The sequence below is a fragment of the Megascapheus bottae genome, chromosome 3 (assembly GCF_031878675.1).
Source record: "Megascapheus bottae isolate mThoBot1 chromosome 3, mThoBot2.hap1, whole genome shotgun sequence".
Taxonomy (NCBI): Eukaryota; Metazoa; Chordata; class Mammalia; order Rodentia; family Geomyidae; genus Megascapheus; species Megascapheus bottae.
In genome coordinates, this window is record NC_143511.1 from 3,933,371 (window position 1) to 3,954,310 (window position 20,940).

At 46.2% G+C, this 20,940-nt stretch overlaps 1 protein-coding gene across 1 annotated transcript; it reads left to right on the forward strand.

The window, feature by feature from the left end:
- Positions 1-14,050: 14,050 nt before the first annotated feature.
- LOC150064841 (spermatogenesis-associated protein 31D3-like) lies at positions 14,051-20,436 on the forward strand. The gene is made up of 4 exons (XM_090329268.1): positions 14,051-14,192; positions 15,122-15,158; positions 16,347-18,780; positions 19,291-20,436. Exons 1-4 carry the CDS (start codon positions 14,051-14,053, stop codon positions 20,434-20,436), a joined length of 3,759 nt encoding a protein of 1,252 aa, XP_090185394.1.
- Positions 20,437-20,940: the final 504 nt, after the last annotated feature.

The window sequence follows — 20,940 nt, forward strand, 5'->3', positions numbered from 1 at the left end:
TCATCAGTTGTTCTCAGCAGGTTTTTATTTTATTTTTGAGGCTGAGAAGACACAAGCCAGAATCGCCAGACCCATGGATGGGAACAGAGCTAAGGAAAATCCAAAGTGGTAGCCAAGGCAGTGCTGAGCCTGGGGGCGGGGCGTTCCTGAAGCTGAGGTGACTGATTGGCCAGGAGCAGGATCCTGAGAGCGCCCTGGGGGCCACCTTAAGACTAGACCCAGTCAGCTGAACTGACCTTGGAGTTGAGAAAATTCTACAGAGGCATTGGTCAGAGGTGACAAAGGAGTTTTATTACAGCTGGCCTTACCCTGGGCTACCTCAGAACCGAGAGCAGCCCTTCTTCCCGGATGTTCCTAGATTACCGTCTCTCGGTTCCTCCGGGTTCCTCCAAACCCTGTCTGGATTCCAGCTCTGCCCGGCCAGTCCCGACACTCCTGGCTATCTGGAGATGCAGGACGGGCCTCGTTCCCTCCTCCTGGAGGCCCAGGCCGGCTCTCGGCCGCGCTTCCCGGGCTGCCAGAGACCTCAGCCTGCCTTTGGCCCTTTGCCTCGGGCTGCTGCCCCAGACCCTGTCCGTTCCCCCCCACCCCCAACCCCGCGCCGCTCCCGCTGGAAACTCGCTCGGACTAAGGCCACCATGCAAGTAACCGGTTACTTCTGGTTCTCGCAGGGCGCAGGCGCGAATCGAGAGCCCGGTGGGCGGGGCGGGGCGGGGCGGGGCGGGGCAGAGGGAGTCTGCTGCACAGAGCTCAGGAGCGGCGGCTGAGGTGACTGTGGCCCCGGGCTGCCTCTGCCTGGACACCCCAGGATACCTAGCGGTTCCTTATTGCAGGCTCCCCGGAACCATTCACCGAACCCTCAGCCCCTCCTCCAGGTCTGCCCCGGGACCCCAGCCGGCCCTCGGTCCTCGTCCAGAGGAGTTGTGAGACACGGCCCGGCCCGCGGCCCCGCCCCCTGTCGCCCCGAGACCCTGGCCGGATCCCGCCTCTGGCCCGGTGCTGCCCCGCAGTTCCGACCCCGGCTCTTGGCCTGGTGTTTCCTGGAGACCCGATCCGGGCCCGGGCCCCTTGGCGGGGTCTGGGGCGTCCCAGGCACTCGCCTGCTCGGCCGCCAGGGGAAGGTTTTGCTTCCTCTGTGTGTTTTGGAAACAGACCAACTGTTAGCACTGATGGCAACTAGATGACCCAACTCCCCACCTGACCTTTCCTGTCCCTTCGTGGGGTGCTGAAGAGCACTGGGAACTGAGAGAGTGCTTTTGGGGAGTGAGCCTGGCTGCTTCACATCCCTTCCATCTCTACAAGCTTTCTCCACTTGATAGGCTATTTTTCCTTCTGCAGGTTATTTTTCCTTCTGCAGCTCCAGGAATATCTTGAAGTTGTTCATCTGTCTACTGAATGAACATTGACAAGACACACAGGTTGTGACCAGCTCTTAAGGAAGTTGGCTCATGCCCTGCACTGATTGCTTTGGGCTCTAGGTTCCTAGCTCTGTGCGCTGCTATATGCTAGAGGGGATCTGTGCATATCCTCAGTAAAACAAAGAGGGAAGAGGTAGGACTCAGAGAAGCCTCTGTGGCTGCATGCAGTTTATGGCTCTCCTCAGTGTGAAGCTGTGGACCCAGCTGCCTATGACAGGATCCCCCAGTGCCTGAGTGTTTTCCTGAATCCAGCGGGACAAGGTCCTTGCTGGCCATGTCTTAATACTTCTGTCCTCTGAGAGCTAAGTCGATGTGAATTATTGTGACTGAGTGAACTGCATAGGTTTTTTGGAGGGTAGCACTCGTGTGTGCCTTCCCAGATGATCTATCCTGTGACTTTCTGCTTTGATTGATTTATTGATTGTATGTATGTGTGTGCATGCGTGTGCACATGCGCGTGTGGGCACATGTGTGTGTGTGAACATGTGCTGATATTGGTGCTTAAACTGGGGGCCTCTTGTTCCTGCTTAGCTTTTTTTGCTCTATATTACTTGAGCCACAGCTCTACATTCTTCTTGCCAATTGTAATCTTCAGATCTCAGCCTCTTGGTGTCTCTACTTGCAGAGGTGGTTTTCCCATCTCCTACTGCTTACTGTCCCTTGTTCTCTGTGCTTGCCTCCCACAGGACCTGAAGCAGAAATTGTGCCTGGAGGAAAGAGCAGGGCAAAGTTGTCATGAGGAACATGAAGTCTGAGCTGCTGTGGCTGCCCAGGGTGGATTGGGAGCTGAACTGACAAGAAAAATGCACCCTGGTGTGGCTGAGCTGCCTCCAGGTGCATTGGGAACCCTAGGTTCCTTCCCAGAGTGTGGCTATTGGTGTGACTATTGCCAGTCCTGCAGGAAGATGAGGGAGAGACTGATGGGCTCCTCACACGGAAGCTGGGCCAACAGGAGAAGCTGCAGAAAACTCTGGTTGACCTGGAATTGGAAAAGTAGGTGAGGGTAAAGTGAGTGAGCTGAACCTGTGGGGCTGCCTTCTGACCACGTGACTGTGGTCACTTTAGTCACATGCAAAATTTGCTTACCTGAAGTTTGGCTGCTGCTGTACTGGTGAACCTGGGAATGTATGACTGTGAATTTGCCTGTTGGCTGAGTTGTGACCAGTTATGATCCTGGGTTGTCTGGGTGGGCCGGTGGCCTCAGGGGGGTAGGGAGGAAGGCCTGCCCCAGCTTCTGCCAACTGTGAGTATAGTGGGAAGAGTCCCTGAGTCAAGGGATATAGGTGCCTCTTACTGCTGGAAAGTAGAAGATGGGTCCTCTCTGGGGCTTCCAGAAGTATCACAGCCAATCTGGTACCTTGTTTGGCCCAGTGAGACTCAGTTTAGATTTCTCAAGTGCGGCAGTAAAAGACTGGATTATTGAGGCTGCTAAATGTGTGCGGTTGTCCTAGCATCAGCAGGGACCTGGCACAGGGAAAGAAAGGCACAAGACATCTGTGAGAGAGATGTGGTGGACTACTGTGTTTCTTCTCCCAGCCTCTGCTGGCACTTGGCTGGTGCTCTGCGGGTAGATGTGCATGAAAAGTTGCCTTGTGAGTATGGAGGAAACTGAGGATCAGAGAAGCCTCCTCTCAGCCAGTGTACAGCAAGCTGGCACTGCACTAGGCCTGCTGGCTTCAGCAGGGGGCCATCTGACTTTCCTACTGCTTCTCACTGGTGACTCTGCTGTGCCCAGCCTACACCAGGCTAATGTTCATGAATCCTGTCCCAGTCTGGAAGACAGCTAGTAGACAGCTGTCTACCATGTTGGCCCTTGTCAGCTGTTACCACCTCACTGCCACTTCCTGAGATGCCCCTATTTGGGTGGTGAAGTATCTATTTTTTCAGGATAGCTAAAGGCTTGCGGTTACCATAAAGCCTCTGACCACTTGTACTGTGCCTCACAGACAGCTGGCATATCAGGAGCCAAAACAGCTCCACATCAAGTGCCTTTCTGTTTCTTTGCATATAGTATGGTTTGTTTTGAAATGGATTTTGGAAAGATTTAGGGCTCTAACATCATTGAAGTATTCCAGGAATGCTTGCTGGCTGTGTGACATCTGTTCTGTGTGCACAGTGAGGAGTAGTAACAGCATCTGCTCACACTAAGTGCTTAGATCAGATCTGCTATGTAGTGATGTAAGACCACTGGCTTTGGAAGGTTACCCACCCTGTGCCTACTATAAACTTAGAAGCAGTGGTTGTAGTCCTGTGCTGATCCAGTGCCCATGATCCTCACGCATTGCTTCAATTCCAAAGGAGCAGTGAGGCTTAGATTTCTGGAGTATGGGCCAGCATGTAAATGGGCAGTGATGCCCCTTACCTAGTCCTTTAGTCTTGCTGGTCCTTAGCTTGCCATGAGGTTGCAGAAATTTGTCTTTGGTATTAAGTCTAGACCTTGGCTTACACCCAAAGTAGATGAGCTGCTGCCCTGACTTCACCCCTTTGGTGGAAGCCCCCTTCTGCTGTGGTTCTGCCTCTGGCAGGGACCTTCACCTCCTCATTTGTATTTTTTTTTCCTGTCTGAAAGGGAACAGAAGCTTTTGCGCCACACTGTCCAAGTATATCATGGGGCTTCGACAGCAAGAGGAAAATAGAGCTGAGTTATTTAACTTGTTCAAGTCTTAACACCTTTGTGGAAAATTCCCACAGAGGTGAGCCAGTGTCTGCCCTGTACTCTGTGTGCTGAGGAACTATTGCTTTGGAAGATAGTCATTCCTTTTAGATAATGGTAATCAGTGGGGGTGCACTGAGATTTAGGACTAAATCCCATCACAGACAAGCTTTCTTGTTCCACTCTGGTCCCTTTAACAGACGTGCTGATTGACAGCAGATAGGTAGAGGGATGCAGAGTGGCCTGTTGGTTGGAGCTGTTGATGGCCTGCCCTTAAGTGCTGGTAGTGTGACATAGCACAGGGCCAGTTCTCATAACCTATCCCTTCAGTCTACTGTTTTGTCCTTTTGGGGGCCACTGTTTATGTTATACAGTGTAGGCTTTGCCTGCCTTTCCACTAAGATCTACACATGGGCCACTTTCCATGCTCCAGGTCTCAGGGAGGTGGAGCACTCATCCTTCTGGATGAGCCATTGAGTGTGGGCCCAGGCCCATGGAGTTTGTTTTCTGTGCTCAGGATTTAAGACTTCCAGCTTCTTGGTTATTTTTCTTGCTGCTCTGGTAAAGGAGGCGAGGACTGAGACTGTCTACTACCTCTCCATCGCAGAACTGGCTTCAGTTCTCCATCTCTTGACAATACCGCTACATTTTCTTTTTGCCTTGAGAGGTCACAGGGTGCCGCCTGGGTGACTGTTCCCCTCTGAACTCCACCTGCAGAACTGAGGCTAATGGAGTCTATCCCAGCAGGCTGTTGCTGGGGCTTCCTCCTCTTCTCTGTGGGAGTTAACTAGGTGTCCCTTCTGCAACTAGGGCCACTCTGGTCTGATGAGAAACCTCTAGGCCTTGTTAGGAAGAGTACAGGCTGTGTGTGCCTGTCTGGACCAGCCCTGTTGAATAGATGGCATGCTGATGTGCCCAGTGTCTGCCCCATAGCACGGGGCATCAGGCGCTAGGAGCTGCTGCTCTGACCAGAGTGGTATAGGCTTCCATGGTCAGTTGGAACTTGCTCTTTCTTACTCCTCTGCAACAGTTTCTCTTTTTTCATATATTTTTATTGTAATTAATAGAAGGGTTACATTATATTCACCAGACAGATGGTGCATTACTTCCAAACATTGATACCCTTTCTCATGTCTTAGTCTCCATTTCCTTTCCCCCACCCCCCTCCACATCTTGTTTTTCCCCTTCCCTATCCAATTTCAAATAACCAGATAAACATATATACGTATATACAGATAAACGCATATATCAGATAATAAGGTGAAATTCTGTAACAATATGAGATAACCAAGGGACAGCAAAAGAGATGAGAGATGCTTAGTACATTAAGGACAATAATCACTCATTACATGGCTTTTGTTTCTATATCCTGTAGATCCTTCCATTTAGCCTCATACTATATGGCCTTATGTATCTAGGTTTTGCTCTATTGTAAATCTCTGCTAGGAGAGCCCAAGGTTTCTGCTGATTATGACAAATGAGGGAAACCATTGAGCCTATGTTCCTTTGAGTCTGGCTCACTTCGCTTAATATGATTTTTTCTAAGTCTTTCCGTTTCCTTACAAATAGGGCGATGTCATTCTTTCTGACAGCAGCATAGAATTCCATTGTGTATAAATACCACATCTTGTTGATCCTCATCAACAAGAGGGGCATTGGGGTTTGTCCATGTCTTTGCTATGGTAAATATTGCTGCAATGAACATCGTTGTGCTTGTGGATTTAATATGTCCTTGTTTGTGGACGATTGGGTAAATGCCAAGTAGTGGAATTGCTGGGTCATAGGGGAGCTCTATGTTTAGCCTTTTGAGGAACTGCCATACTGCTTTCCATAGTGGTTGAATGAGTTTGCACTCCCACCAACAATGTAGTAGTGATCCCTCCTGGCCACATCCCCTCCAGCATCTGTTGTTATTAGTTTTCTTGATCCTGGCCATTCTAACTGGAGTGAGGTGGAATCTTAGAGTTGTTTTGATTTGCATTTCTTTTATGGCCAGAGAAGTCATTTCTTCATGTATCTATAGGCCATTCTTATTTTCTCTTCAGAGAAGACTCTCTCTGCAAGTATTTCTATGCTCAAGGTCTCTGATGTAAGCATGGCTGATTCTTAGGTGGCTGTGGGCAACATCATTTCTTGTGCCCTTCTCCTGTTTGTTCTGGTCTAGGCTCCACATGGGGTTGCCTATGAGTAGGAGGAAGGAGCTGGATTTTGTCCATGCTTTTTCATTGAGGAAAGTATATCTGCTAGGTTCTGGCAGCATCTGTCTGTAATCTGTAGTTACTCAGGAGACTGAGAACAAAGGATATGAGGATTGTGGTTTCAAGGTGGACAGGGGAGAAATGTATGGGAAACTTTATGTCAAATTAACTAGCCCAAACATTGACACTGGCCGCAATTTTTTAAAAATAGTATGATTTCTCATATAGAGACTCCTAGGTGTTAGTGCCCTCCCAAGGTGATGAGACCTCCTCCAGGGGATGAGGTTTCTGCAGATGATGGCATACTTCCTTCCTCCCCTCTGCCACCTGCTACCCTGCTTCTGTGGCCTGCTCCTGGGTCCTGCTGTGATGAGCTGGCAGGGTCACATCTTGTCCTAAGGAAATCCTTCATGGAATAGGTTTTCTGGGAGGTGGAGGGAGTTTGGATGCTCCTTGCGGTGTGGCTTCTGTTTAGGAAAGATTCTCCGGTGATTCACCTGTTGTACTACAGTTTTGTAGCTCACTGTGGGGAGCCTAGTATTTTGGAAGCCTCAGTGCTGTGTGCTTGTCTCCTTGTGCAGTCTACCCTGTCCTACTTGCTGTCTGGTGAGGCTTGAACTCAGTAGGTTTGGGTTCTACTCCCATGTTCTATTCTTCCCAGTGGTAAGGCAGACCTACTAAATTTAGTCTCACAGGAATCATCTTGAGCTTGAGGGAAACCAGGTCATATGCATAGTCTGTGTCAGGCCCTGAGTTCAGATGACATGGGCTTCTTGTAACAGTATCAAGAAGTGGAATAAAAAGGTTTCCACTCTAAGGTGGTATATCTGTAGTCCCAGCTACTTAGGAGGCTTAAGCAAGAGGACTGCTTGAGCCCAGGATTCTCATGCCAGCCTAGGTAATATAGTATAAGTCCTACGTACTCCCAAAACATGCCGCATGGAGTTTGGAGAAAAACAGATTTTTTTTACCCTTCTTGCATTTTTGTGGTGGGGGTGGGGGGCTGGTGGGAGGTTGGCAGTTTGGGGGCACCTATTGGAACCTTCTGTGCAAGAAAGTGACTTGAAGAAGCCTATGCCTAGTGAGGTTGAAGGTGGTGCTGGAAATTGGTGTAAGGGGTTTTTGGAGCAGAGAAGCATTGGGCACTCTGCTGTGGCTTGTGTCCCTGCAGGAGAAGTTACACATTAGTAGGTTGGGAAGTCATGTCTAGGTAGTTCAGGGACCCACTCCTAAAGTAGCTGCATGAGCCGCCTGGGAGTGTGGCCGTGATTGGGAGCAGAGGGTAGGGGTGGGGGGTGTACATGTGTCAGTACTAGGGCTTAAATTCATGGATTGGGCAATCTACCTTAGATTTTTTTTCCTTTAAGGCTGGCAATCTACCACTTGAGCCACAGCTCTGCTTCCAGCTTTTTGGTGGTAAATTGAATATATGAGTCTTAAGGTCTTTCCTCCCTGACCTGGCTCTAAACCACCATCCTCATTTCTCAGCCTTCTGAGTCTCTAGGATTACAGGTGTGGGCCACTGGTGCCTGGCTGTTTTTCTTTCTACATATGATTGTATTATCTTTAGTTGTCAAAGGGGCTACCATTCAGTTTGAGTCTTTTTAGGCCTTGCCAATCATTCAGGATAGTCTGATCCAGTATTCTAGGTTCTGAAGTATGACTACCACGAGGCAGAATTCTGCTCCCTATGTGATCTGGCCCCTTTTGTGGTTGTGATGCTTGAACCTGAGGTCTGGGCACTGTTTCTGAGTTCTATTACTCAAAGCCAGCACTCTGCCACTTAAAGTACAGTGCCACTTCTGGTGGTTAATTGAAGATAAGAATCTCACTTTTCCTGCTCAGGGTGGCTTTGAGCCACCATGCTCAGATCTCAGCCTCCTGAGGTTGGGTTATAGGCATGAGCCACTAGCACCTGGCCAGTGTGGCTTTTTAAGGAAGTTTTGTGGCCACCTTTTGTAGGCCTCCTTCAGCCCCACTGCTTACCCATAAGGGACTTGCAGCTAAATTCAGAGGTTTGGCTGACTAGAGTGAGTGATCTTTGTCCTGGAGTCTGCCTACAGTGGCATAGCACATTCCCTCCCCATTTTAGGGATCCTTGTCTCTGGGGTCCAGGGCAGAAAGATAATTGAAGTGTGGCTCTTCTCTGTGGACAAGGGTCTGACTTCCTAGAGGGCTCTGTTTCCTCAGCTCTAAGGTGGGAACTGTACTCTGACCTAACATTGTTTCCCACAATTGACAATGGTCATCTTTACAATTTGGATTTCTGATAGCTAAGAAATCCAGAGGATTAGGGGAGGTAGAGGCAGATAAGTGAGTGGGTCAGAGTAAAGCACGAGGAAGAGGCTTTGGACTGTCCCTCTCATGACTGTCCCAGGCTGTGATGTATCCTGAACCCAAGGTCATGTGGCTTGGGGGAGCTTGGGCTTGACATTGAGAGTCAGTGGAGAATGGCAGTGGGTATATATGAGTGCTGTGACATGGGACAGCAGAGGCCTTGTGTTAGCTTGGGGCCCTTTTGATCTTCAGGGGTTTGGGTATTACTGAAAGATTTCAAGTGTAGGGCAAACATGGACAGTGGCCATATGATGAACTTGGTCTCCTGGTGTGGTTTGTCTGGAGAGTGACAAGTATGGAAAGTAGAAGAACAGAGAGCGCTATTAGCTGAACAAGGTTATGTGGGGTCTTGAGGAAGAGTACAGACAGGTCCCTGGGAAAGATGAGACAGGGCCCTTTATCTAGGACAGGATTGCAGCTGCTGTTCTACAGGAAAATTAGTTATTTTAGTAGAATAAGGCAAGGACATACACATAGATCACAGTTTAAGCAAAAGGCTCCTCCGTTATCATTGAAATCTCAGCGTATAGGAAAGAAGGGAAACTCCATACGTGATTGATTCCCAGTACTTGTGCCTGAACTCAGGGCCTGGGTACTGTCCTTTATTAGCTTTTTTGTTCAAGGCTGGTACAACTTAACCTCCACTTTATTTTTGCTTATAGTGGTTAATTGGAAATAATAGCTTCACAGACTTCTTACAGAGCCTCATTTCAACCTCCAATCCTTAGATCTCAGACTCCTACATAGCCAAGATTACTGGTGTGAGCCACAAGGTTTTTTTTCTTTTTATAAAACATACAATGACTACAATACTGAATTTAAGACTGACTGCTTCTCTGGCATTGAGGATGAGACAAAAGTGTTCTGAGCATCCTCACCTGTGAATTCAGGTAGGAGAAAGAAAGTCAGGACAGACCAGATGTAAAAGTGTCTCTATTTAGAGAATACAAAATTATGAAGGAATTCTCCAGGTATCAATACAGAGTTATTTGCACTAATTAACAAGGTTAACGGAGTCACCGGAACCAGGGACAATGGACAAAATAGGTTGCATTTCCAGATAATAGCAGTAGGCCACTGAAAGGACATCCAGTTTATAATAGCATCAAAACCATGAAATATCCCTCTTTCCTTGGCTCCATCTTCCCCTCTTGCAAGTACTCATTTCCTGGTACTTTGTTGACTTTGGTTTAGTCTTTTAAAGGAATTGTATAATTTGTGCTCTCCATAAAGTCTATTACACTCAAGTTAATTCATTTGTAACCCATTGCTTACCACCCAGTGCATTTGTAGATTGATAGGTACAAATTAGGTACAAATTAAGGGAAGGGGATGGGTTGAAAGAAGCTGTTGAAATGGTGATCCAGATCAAGATGCATTGTTTGTTACATGGCAAAAAAATTAATTCATAAAACATGTAAGGGAAAGAGGGGTTGGTGGACTGGGAAGGGTGGTGAGAATGTTGAAAGGGATGGCATTGATCAAGATGGAATGTATTCATAAACTGATTCAATCAATAGCAACTCCTTTGTCAGTACTCTCCTTTATCTCAGAGCCCTGTCGGAGTGCTGTGAAACCCTGTTTTTTTTTTTTTCCACCGTGACTTTATCATGTAGGCCTGAGCAGTTACATGATTCGCCACTGATGATCAACACTGCCTTGACCTCTGTTTCTCCAGGTGCAAAGCCCCAACCTTTTTCCCCCATATATCTTTTATTGTAATTATTAGAAGGGTTACATTATATTCACGAGATGGAAGGTACATTACTTCACAAACATTGATACCCTTTCTCATGTCTTGGTCCCCATTTCCCTTCCCCCACCCCTGCCCCTCATCTTGTTTCCTCCCCTTCCCTATCCGATTTCAAATAACCAAATAAGCATATATACAATATATCAGATATTAAGGTAAAATGCTGTAACAATATGAGATAACCAAGGGACAGCAAGAGATGAGGGATAACATAGTACATTAAGGACAACAATCACTCATTATTTGAAAGCCCCAAACTTTTGATGCAGCTTTTGGCTTTCTGGGTACAAGCCCCAAACTGAGGTTTCTATGGGCTGCCACTCATCAGCTAGCTCAGCAGCAACACACACCAAATACCACTGGGGATCTCAAGAGTTTTAGCAGCTGTGCACAGACTAGATCTGCCTCGAAGGTATTACAGGCACCACATTCATGGAGTGAACTGCCAGGGTATCCTGGCATGCCATGTCCTATCAGGATTTTAGAAATTAGCAAACTAATTTCTAAAGTTTCTATAGATGTGTGTAAGACCTGGAATGGACAGGATAATTTTTTAAAGGATGAAATTCAAGAAATGTTACAAAGTGCTAGGGACAATGACAGGTAAATGCATACAACAGAATGGAAAATTCAGAAGTAGTTGAAGAATTCTTTTTAAATCCAAAGTGTAATAATTCAGTGAAAGATCGAGGATCACTCCAAAAGGTGGTACAACACAGAACATCTGTGTGGAAGGAGATGAGGCCAAACTGCAGCTTCCACACCAAATAAACTCCAAATGGCATGTGGGCTATAGAGAAAAGCCAGAATTCTGAAAGCTGAAGTTTGTCAAGGACATAGAGCATGAATTAATTATATTTGGGAAAAATAGAATGCATTGGACTTTAGTTTGCTTTCAAAGGGAGCTAACAAAAGGACAGACTATAGAGAACGTATCCGCAATATGTCTACATCTGTGTACCTGGATGAACATGTGTACCAAAAGTGAATAAGGATTTCTTTTCTCTGGTATTGTGGATTGAGGCCCTCAGCACTTGCTGAGGCCAGATTAGAAAAGGCAGAAGTTGGGGCTCGGTGGTGAAGAAGCTGCCTAGTATGTGCATACTAGGAGATGAGCCCCATCTTCCTTTTTTGAACTAGTGCTTTTTTGAACAGTCGCTTTATGCGATATGGCATATGATTGCTAAATTAGGACATGGAAAGATGTAGCATCAGTAGTCATTAGGGGAGGCTCTTGTTAAGATCACAGGTGCTAGACTGGGATGAGTATCCCACAAAGACTTAAGGTGCTAGTGGAATGGGGTGGGATCCTTGAGATATGGGCTTGGTGGAAGGATGTTATGTTATTGGGGTGTGCCCATGCAGGAGATACTGGGGCTCCCTTCCCTCTCTGTCGTTGTCACACAGCTGCTGGGAGTTAGCAGGCTCACTTCCACTAGGTTGTCCTGTATTGTTACAGGCCCCAAAGCTGTGGTGCTAACTAGTACATACTGAAACCATGAAGGTGTGATCATCCCACTGTAGCAGAGAAAAATACAGAACACACATGTTGATGATGAGCATAGAAAATAGTACAAATAATCACTTTGGATAGTTGGACAGCTTTGTCTTAAATAATTTTTATTGTGATTAATAGGAGGGTTACATTATATTCACCAGAAGAAGGTGCATAACTTCACAAACATTGATACCTTTTCTCATGACATGGTCCCCATTTCCCACCCACCCTCTCCCACTCCCCCCACCACGCATCTTGATTCCCCCCCGTCACTATCCAATTTCAAATAACCAATTAAGTATATTATATCAGATAACAAGGTGAAATATTGTAACAATATGAGATAACCAAGGGATGGCAAAAGAGATGAGCACTAACATCGTACATTACGGACAACAATCACTCATTATATGGCTTTTGTTTCCTTATCCCAGAGGTCTTTACATTTAGTGTCATACTATTTGGCCTAAGGTCTCTAGGTTTTGTTCTGTTGTAAATCTCTGCTAGGAGAGCCCAAAGTTTCTATTGATTATGACAAATGACGGAGACTATTGGGCCTATGTTCCTTTGAGTCTGGCTTACTTCACTTAATATGATTTTTTCTAAGCCTTTCCATTTCCTTGCAAATGGGGCGATGTCGTTCTTTTTGACAGCAGCATAGAATTCCATTCTGTATAAATAGCACATCTTGTTGATTCACTCATCAGCTGAGGGACATCTGGGTTGGTTCCAAATAGTGCTGCAATGAACATCATTGAGCTAGTGGATTTAGTATGCCCTTGTTTGTGGATGATTGGGTAAATGCCAAGTAGTGGAATTGCTGTGTCATAGGGAAACTCTATGTTTAGTCTTGTGAGGAACTGCCATACCACTTTCCATAGTGGTTGAATGAGTTTGCACTCCCACCAACAGTGGGGTAGTGATCCCTCCTGGCCACATCCCCTCCAGCATCTGTTGTTATTAGTTTTCTTGATCCTGGCCATTCTAACTGGAGTGAGGTGGAATCTTAGAGTTGTTTTGATTTGCATTTCTTTTATGGCCAGAGATATTCTAGCATTTCTTCATGTGTCTATAGACCATTATTGTTTCTTCAGAGAAGACTCTCTTTAAGTCTTTGGCCCATCTTTTAATGGATGGTTGTTACTTTGGAGATTAGTTTTGGAGTGATTCAATTTTTTTGAGCTGTTGATATATTTTAGATGTGAGCCCTTTGTCCATTGTATGGTTAGTGAAGATCTTCTCCCACTCTGTAGGCTTTCTAGTTAATTTATTAGCTATGTCCTTTGTTATACAGAAGTTTAATGCAGTCCCACTTATCCAGCCTTTCTCTGATTTGTTGTGTTTCTTGGTTCTTATTGAGAAAGTTTCGCCCTGTGCCAAGGAGGCCTAGTGTGCCTCCTATTAATTCTTGTAAAGTTTTCAGTGTGTTGGCTTTTACCTCGAGGTCTTTGATCCATTTGGAGTTAATTCTAGTGCAGGGTGACAAAGAAGGATCCAACTTTAGTTTTCTGTAGGTGCTTAACCAGTTCTGCCAGCGCCACTTGTTGAAGAGGCTGTCTTTCTTCCCTTCTATTTTTTTGGCTCCCTTGTCAAAGATGAGGTGGCCATAGGTCTGTGGTTTAATATCTGGGTCCTCAGTTCTATTCCATTGGTCTACAGGCCTGCTCTTGTGCCAGTACCAAGCTGTTTTGATAATTAGAGCTCTGTAATAGAGTCTCATATTGCCTCCTGAAGTAGGCAGATACAGCTTATGAGGCCCTCGGGACCTGGCCAGCAAGATCCCGGGTCTCCATATCAGTCCTGAAATCCCATCAGATCATCCAGTAACACAGAAGACTCACAGGGCTCTGTGGGAGCCATTTCTATTTCCATAAACTCCACTTTCAGGACTTGCATATACCAGGTCAGACAAAATTAACTAGATTCCTCCTGGGGAAATGATTCGGAATATATGACAAGGTTGCCCCCTAGTGGTCAACTGGCAAATAGCAAGGGAGGGCGGAGCTGTGGGCAATCCCTCTTCACACTGCCCCTCCCCCACCCTCAGAAGCCTCTGTGACTCTGCCTTGCACTGTGATGCAGCCCAGGGGGTATTGATGAGCCCCTGCCCTGTAGGGGCTCAGATGCCTCAGGCAGCCATAAGATCCAGAACATGGAAAATGGTTTCTCTTTTCTGAAGAGTCATATTGAGTCATGGCTGAGCTTTGGCTCACTTCTCTTAAATGGAGACCCCAGGTTCACCTTTCTAAGTGCCTTGTGGTTTCTACTCCTATGTCTGTGCTACCGGTTATTGAAACCTCCATCACCAAAACTCCTGAAAAAGGACATCCAACAGGTAAGGAAATACGAGAGAATCCCCCAGAGATTCTTTTGGGTTTCCCATCTCTAGCTTGACATCACTGAATGAATGAGTCAGTCTATCTTACAGAGATCTAAGAGAAAGTCCGAAAAGAAGACAAAGCACCCATGTCATAGGGCGTGCTGCCTGGCATGGAGGACTTACGGAGGATTAAAGTTTCCATCTGAAATCCATAGACCGCCTCTCTGCGTTGGAGGGTCTTAGAGAAAGGGCTTACATGGTGACACTGTGGCTCTCATTTGTTTAGTGATGTGAAGAACAGTGGCTCCTAACATTTGGTCCTGGGTGCCCCTGTACCATCACCAGGCTTTTCTTCCTGTTGAGATGGTCACGAGAGCAGCGCTGACCTCTTGAGATCCTCTGGGCAGAGCCTGGCACCTGAGTTATGCCCACAGTTCAGAATCCTCTTTGGGGGAGTACAGTGTGGGGAGTACAGTGGGCTGTTGGCTGCATATTCTATGCCCTCCTCTAGCAGTCTAGCCCAAAACCCCAGTGATAAGACCTTCTTTAAGAAGACAAAGTAAACATACTTGATCATCTTTAGAAGCTAATAAAAGGAAGAATCAGGGCCTGGAATTTGGCCTAGTGGTAGAGTGCTTGCCTAGCATGCATGAAGGCCCAGGTTCGATTCCTTGGTACCACTATATGGAAAAAAGCTGGAAATGGTGCTGTAGCTCAAATGGTAGAGTACTAACCTTGAGAAATGTCCAAGGACAGTGCTCAGGCCCTGAGTTCAAGCCCCACAACTGGCAAAAAAATAATAAAAAAATAAAAAGAAGAATCAAATCTGAATTTAATGTGGAGACATCTTATTATTGAATAATGCTTAGCAGAAATCGCTACAAAGAGGAGCAATAGAAATGAGTCCTGAGACCTCATTCTTTTCTTTTTGCTCTCAATGACAGGGAATAATGAAGAGGAAGAGGAGGAGAGCATTTCGAGGTACGTTGTTTTCCTATCTGATTTAAGCTTACCAAAAATGATTTTTGTCAGAACAGAGGGTGCACCGTCTCTTTCAATATGGATATTAGATCCAAATAATGCATGACTCAATACTAACATACTCCAGCTCGTTGACATGAATTTGGAGATATAAATATGTCTAGATAGACATACAAGTTTATGATGGGATATATATTCTATAGACATATCTATGCCATAAAAAACACTCAGCTTAATTTAATTATGTTCCTAAATTTGTGTCAGTGGTTGCATGTAGAGATTCCTTTTTTGCATACTTGTTTATACAACATGACATTTGAAATATGATGTAAAACCTCACTGTTAATAAACATTTAAAAAAATGCCTTTTGTCATTCTCTTGTTCTCATAGTTTCTCAGGACATTAGCTACTAGGCTACTAGGTTTTTCTCAGAAAATGAGCCCTCCAAGGAGAGGCTCACAGAAAGGCAGACCAGACACACAGCTCAGAGTCCATACTCTGCCAACCATGAGCATGAGGCAGTTCTACACCCAGGCAGTGGGTTCTGCTCACTAGGGGGCCAGGTGATATGTCAAGCCACAATTTCAGTGTGCAGGCATTGTGGAGAGCATTACTCCTGGGTGCTCAGATTTATGTCTGAGGTAACCACTGACTGCAGGGCTTCACATGGTGGATTTGTGCATCACATGGGATGAGGTAGAAGGTATTTTATACATGATGCTAGCTTCATATGAACCTTCTTAATGAAGGAAACTGATCATTTGACTTTGTCTACTCATATTTGGGGATTTTAGCATTTATATCCTAGAGATTGATAGGATTCTTATGTTCCTACTTTTGTTACATGTAATCCATTGTCCTGGTTTTCCAGATCGGAGAAGTCACCGGGAAGAAGTAGAGGAAGGGAGGAAGCTTCTTTCTATTCTGAAAAGGTGATTATGATTTCCCATTCTATTCTGATCTCTGTGTCCTGGGGATGAAGTGCCACCCATCTCAGTCATGGGAGGGATAGCCAGAAAAGGTATGTGAAGGAAGGTTCTGGGGAGAAGCTCTAGTCTGTGTTGAGAGGTCCTAGATGTTAGAGAACATGAAGAAAGTAGCCGGCAGCCCAACAACCACGGGGTCAGTGGGCCTGCTCATCCTTGTGCTAATCATAGATACAGCTTGGTCCCTTCTGTCTCCTGCAGCCCCCTGAACCTACAACATGATACCACCCACTTTCGGCAACTGCTCTGCCCTGACCCTTTCTGTGAGGTATGCAACAGAACAACTGCTGAGGTCAGTCGTCTGCTCTCCCAGGCATACCTGAAGGAAACTGCATGTGCTCTGTCCCCATCCGCTTCCCCAGCTCCCATGAAAAAGTCATCATCTCTGACTACTGCTCTTTCAGCAATTCCTTCAGAACAACCAATCCGAGCCCCTACGCCTACCTTTTCTGTACCCTCACCAAACCAAGACATTCCCTTGAAGGACTTCAGTTCATCCTCACCACTGGAAGAGTCTGAACCATCCAAACCAATTTCTCACAAAGAGATCAAATTCCCAGTGGACCCCTCACCATCTGAGCAACTTGCCTTAATTTCCCCTCCCCTAGCACATCCTACTCAGGGAGGAGAACTTGTTCTCCAACAAGTTTGCCCTTTGTCTACTGTGGACAGCCCTGATAGGTTGTCCACCTGTGACTCAACAATGAGAGACCCTAACTCTTCCAGCTTCGAGGTGTCAGGATTCTCCTGCAGTGAGCCTATTGTGAAAAACACACTCTCTTCCGATTTGGTAGAACATAAGGCCAGGCAGAATTGTCTTGACCTTCATTCTTCTGAGGCCTCTGCAGGAGATAGCACTCCAACCTACTATGTAGAACCTTGTAACCTCTCATTTGTTGGACTTGATGTCCTTAAATTCCTGGAATCACAAATTAAGAAGAGAGAAGGCTTATTGATGTGGAAAGAAAGGGAAAACAAAATTGCTTCCTTTTCAAAACATGATACGCTATTGAGTTCTGTAGGGAAAGTGTTAGGGTCTGTTGCTGAGGAGCAGGACCTGGCAGTTTCCCTTCCATTTGGGATGGCCAAAGGCAAGCAAGAGGAGCTACACAAGTACGTGCAGGCCCCAGGTCCAAATCCCTATGAGGACCACTCACGACAAAAATCATCTGCTAAGCACTTCTGGGGCCTCCCATCACTACACAGTGAGTCCCTGAGCCCTGCTGTTGTTGCCTTAGGTGACTGTACCCTAAAACTTGTCTTCTTTAATATAATCTCCAACGTCGCCACAGCCCATGAATCCCCCATCTTCCCTAACCCTAAACCTTTGCCATTATCTGATATCCAGTCTCAAGTCTTACCTGAAACCTTGTGCCAAGATCTTCCAATGTCCCAGGCCCAGGCCCAGGCCCAGTTTCAATCTCCACTTCCAGTCCTACCACCTTCTCTCTTACCCCAGGTTAGGGCCTGTGGAGTCTGTTTTCATGGACCACAGAGTGAGACACAGATCCTCACAACCTCTGAAATTCATCACATGGAACATAATATACTGCGGAAAAAGCAAGAGAATGTGTGGGGTTTACCCTCTGTGGTCCGGGGATCTCAGGAAGACTTTTGTTCTCCAGCTCCACAACTTTCATTGGCCAGACAATATTCCCAGGCCAATGTTACAGTGTCCATCCTTCCTGGTGATTTCCCCCTCACCAGTGAACTGCGGCAAAAACTAGAGCATCACCTTCGAAAGAGGCTCATCCAGCACCGCTGGGGCCTGCCACACAGGATCCAAGAGTCTCTGTCATGGATAAGTCCTAGGACAGACATTCCCCAGAGCTCTAGGGCAGACATTCCCCAGAGCTCTGAGTCTAAGAGCAGTCAGGGACTCTCATGGTTTTCCTCCCTGAAATGTCAGAGCAGCACACATCCAAACTTTGAATCGATTGAACCAGAAAGCGTTGACGAGAAGAACTCAGAAATACCTCTGCTAGAAGAGGAAGTGGGGAAGGAACAGGGATACAGTCCAGAGATTGGCCCCACAGACCATCTATCCAGTGATTCAGAGGGTGATTCTCATAGTAGTTCAGGATCTGACTCAGAGTCAAGCCCAGAAAGTTACACAGAGAGTATGTCAAGGAATACTGTAAATACCTCACTGAGTCATAAACAACTCAAAGATGCCCTGGAAAAACACTGGGACAAGAAATTTGCAGAAATCAGTAAAGGTCAGATTCCTGGCACTGCAACTGGTTCACTGATGTTCAACAACATGCAATTTCCCTCCCGGGAAAAATCCCCTAGCCAAATGAAACAGACGGCACTGGAACCGTTAATGGGGGTGGAGAGCAGCTTGAGCATACCCCCCAACATTTCCTTCCATGATTCCAGCAAGCAAACTATTTTGGAAGACCGTATTAAGTTTTTCTATATGAAGATGATGCATGGTCTTCTCCAGAAAATCCGGGAAACCGTAGAAATTGTTAATGAAAAAGAAAATCCATACCAGGCCTGTTCCAACTTGAAACTTCCCTCCCCATCCAGTTCCATTTCTGGGGAGGATTCTCAACTTAGTTTCTCTCAGCCTCTTAGCAAAAATTTTGATAGTGAAGAGAAGATAAGATCAACAAATTCAACCTACGTCGTAGATTTTCCTGATCCTGATGCCTTACCTGAAAATAAACAAGAGGAAGGATCCCAACCACTCCGTGTTGTAGATTTTCCTGATCCTGATGCCTTACCTGAAAATAAACAAGAGGAAGGATCCCAACCACACCGTGATATGAAGCATGATCCTGTAGATCTTCACAAAATGGATAGAAATTATCCTTTGCTTTGCCAAACACAAAACATCACCAACAAAGCCATTCAGAAAGTAAAAATAAGGTCAACTGAAGCTGTATCTGAGCCACTGAGTAAGAGAGAAATTTCTGATAAAAGAGTAAAACCACCTCAGGAAAAAAGCATGAGGTTGGGAAATATTTCCATGGCTAGCACAGAAAAATCTAGGGAGCTATCTAAGGTGGAGGATCTCTGTTTTTATCAATCACAAGCCAGTACCACCTTAAAGGTCAGCAAGTGCAAGAGCTCCCTAAGGACAGATGTTGATATGAGAAATGTGGAAACGGCACTGACTACTCAATGTCCCTTAAAGGGAACATTGGGTCCCCGTGGTCCTGATCTCCCAGACTTAAAATATCAACTTTTTGATGAGTTGAAATTGAAAATGGAGAGCAGAAAGAAAGGAAAGGCCCAGGGTCTTCAGGATGACCAGCCTCTGGAGTCAGATAACTTGAAAAACCCGAGTTTGTTTACTTTTGACTCTGGTGATTCCAGTGGGGATGTGGCAACTTCCCATGTGCTACATGCTCTACAGGACAAGTCAAAGATCAGCAGGGAGCAGGCACAGAAGCCTTGCACCACCAGTGACCTCCACAAGAGCCGAGGCAAGAATTTGCCACAAGTTAAGAAGGGCATGAGCCCTGCAACACCCAAATCAAGGGACTTTGGTGGAGGAGATACAGGGCTGGCACCATCACAACCCAGAAAGCAGACCCAGCATCCTCAAGAGAAAGCAAAGGAGAGGCCTGGGACAAAATCCTCCCACCCACTGTCACAGAAGGTACGGCCTCCTCATGAAAACCGCTTCAGAACCCACATGAAGCAGTTTTTTCAGTGGCTTAGTACAGGTAAAAACAGTAAAGGACAAAGTTCCCTGGGAAAGGGCAGTTCTCCATCTGTGCAAGCCAGAAGCCTAGGTAAAGGGAGAGCTGCTATTCCAGCCAACACTGAACATCAGAAAGTCCCCAGAGACACTGGGAAAGTCCCAGGGGTGAAAGGAGTGCAGAGGCATGGAGTAGATACTACGTGCTCCCCAGGACCCTTTTTGTCTTCCGTGAAGTCTGGGAAAACTCAACAGAAGGCAGAAAAGCAAACCCAGCCAGATCATATTCAGGGCCAGAACCTCAACGAGAAAGCTTCCTGCTCTAGCGTGTCATGTGTCAAGTCCAGGATGCAAGAAGCTGCTTGTCCTGGTCAGAGTAACCTTGAGAAGAACAGGAAGGGCACAGGCTGGCATGGAGAGCCAACAAATGTGCTATTTGCTAACCACAGGCATCTCACAGCCATGGCACACAGGGAGCCAGTACTCCATGGCAGACCCACCTGCAAACGTCAAATGCATCAGGTGCCTCCGGCTGCCCCTTCCATTCCTAATGGCAGTGTGTTGGAAAATGTTTCCCTATTGAAAGAGAAAATCTTCATCATTCTCCGGGACAAAAGTTCTCCTCCCTCAACGTAATTCATTTCCTTTCCCCCAATGAACCTTCAACACATTGCCTTATTTTCACCTGCAATAAATGTTCTGACAGTAGTTCTGCCTTTTGCATCTTGTGCATATGAGTTTTGTGTAACTCATGGCTGGTACTTAGGACTAGGGAGCAGTTTGTTCTTACTGATTTTCTCTGTTGTCTTTGATGAGTTGATTGTTGGAGCCCTTGCTGAGAAATCAATGACTAGAATCCAAAAATCTCCTTCCCTACCTAATAAAGCTTATTTTCCATCTTCAGATATAGTAGGGAAGAATTAGCATATCTGTACAAGGGATTAAATGCAAGTATGTGTTTCAGAACAACTTTACTCTGTGTGTGTGTGTGTGTGTGTGTGTGTGTGTGTGTGTGTGTGTGTGTTGCTCCTGGGGCTTAAACTCAGGGCCTGAGCAATGTCCTTAAACTTTTCCTGAAGGCTAGTGTTCCATTAGAGTCACAGCTACATTTCTGGCTTTTTTTGGTAGTTAATTAGAGAT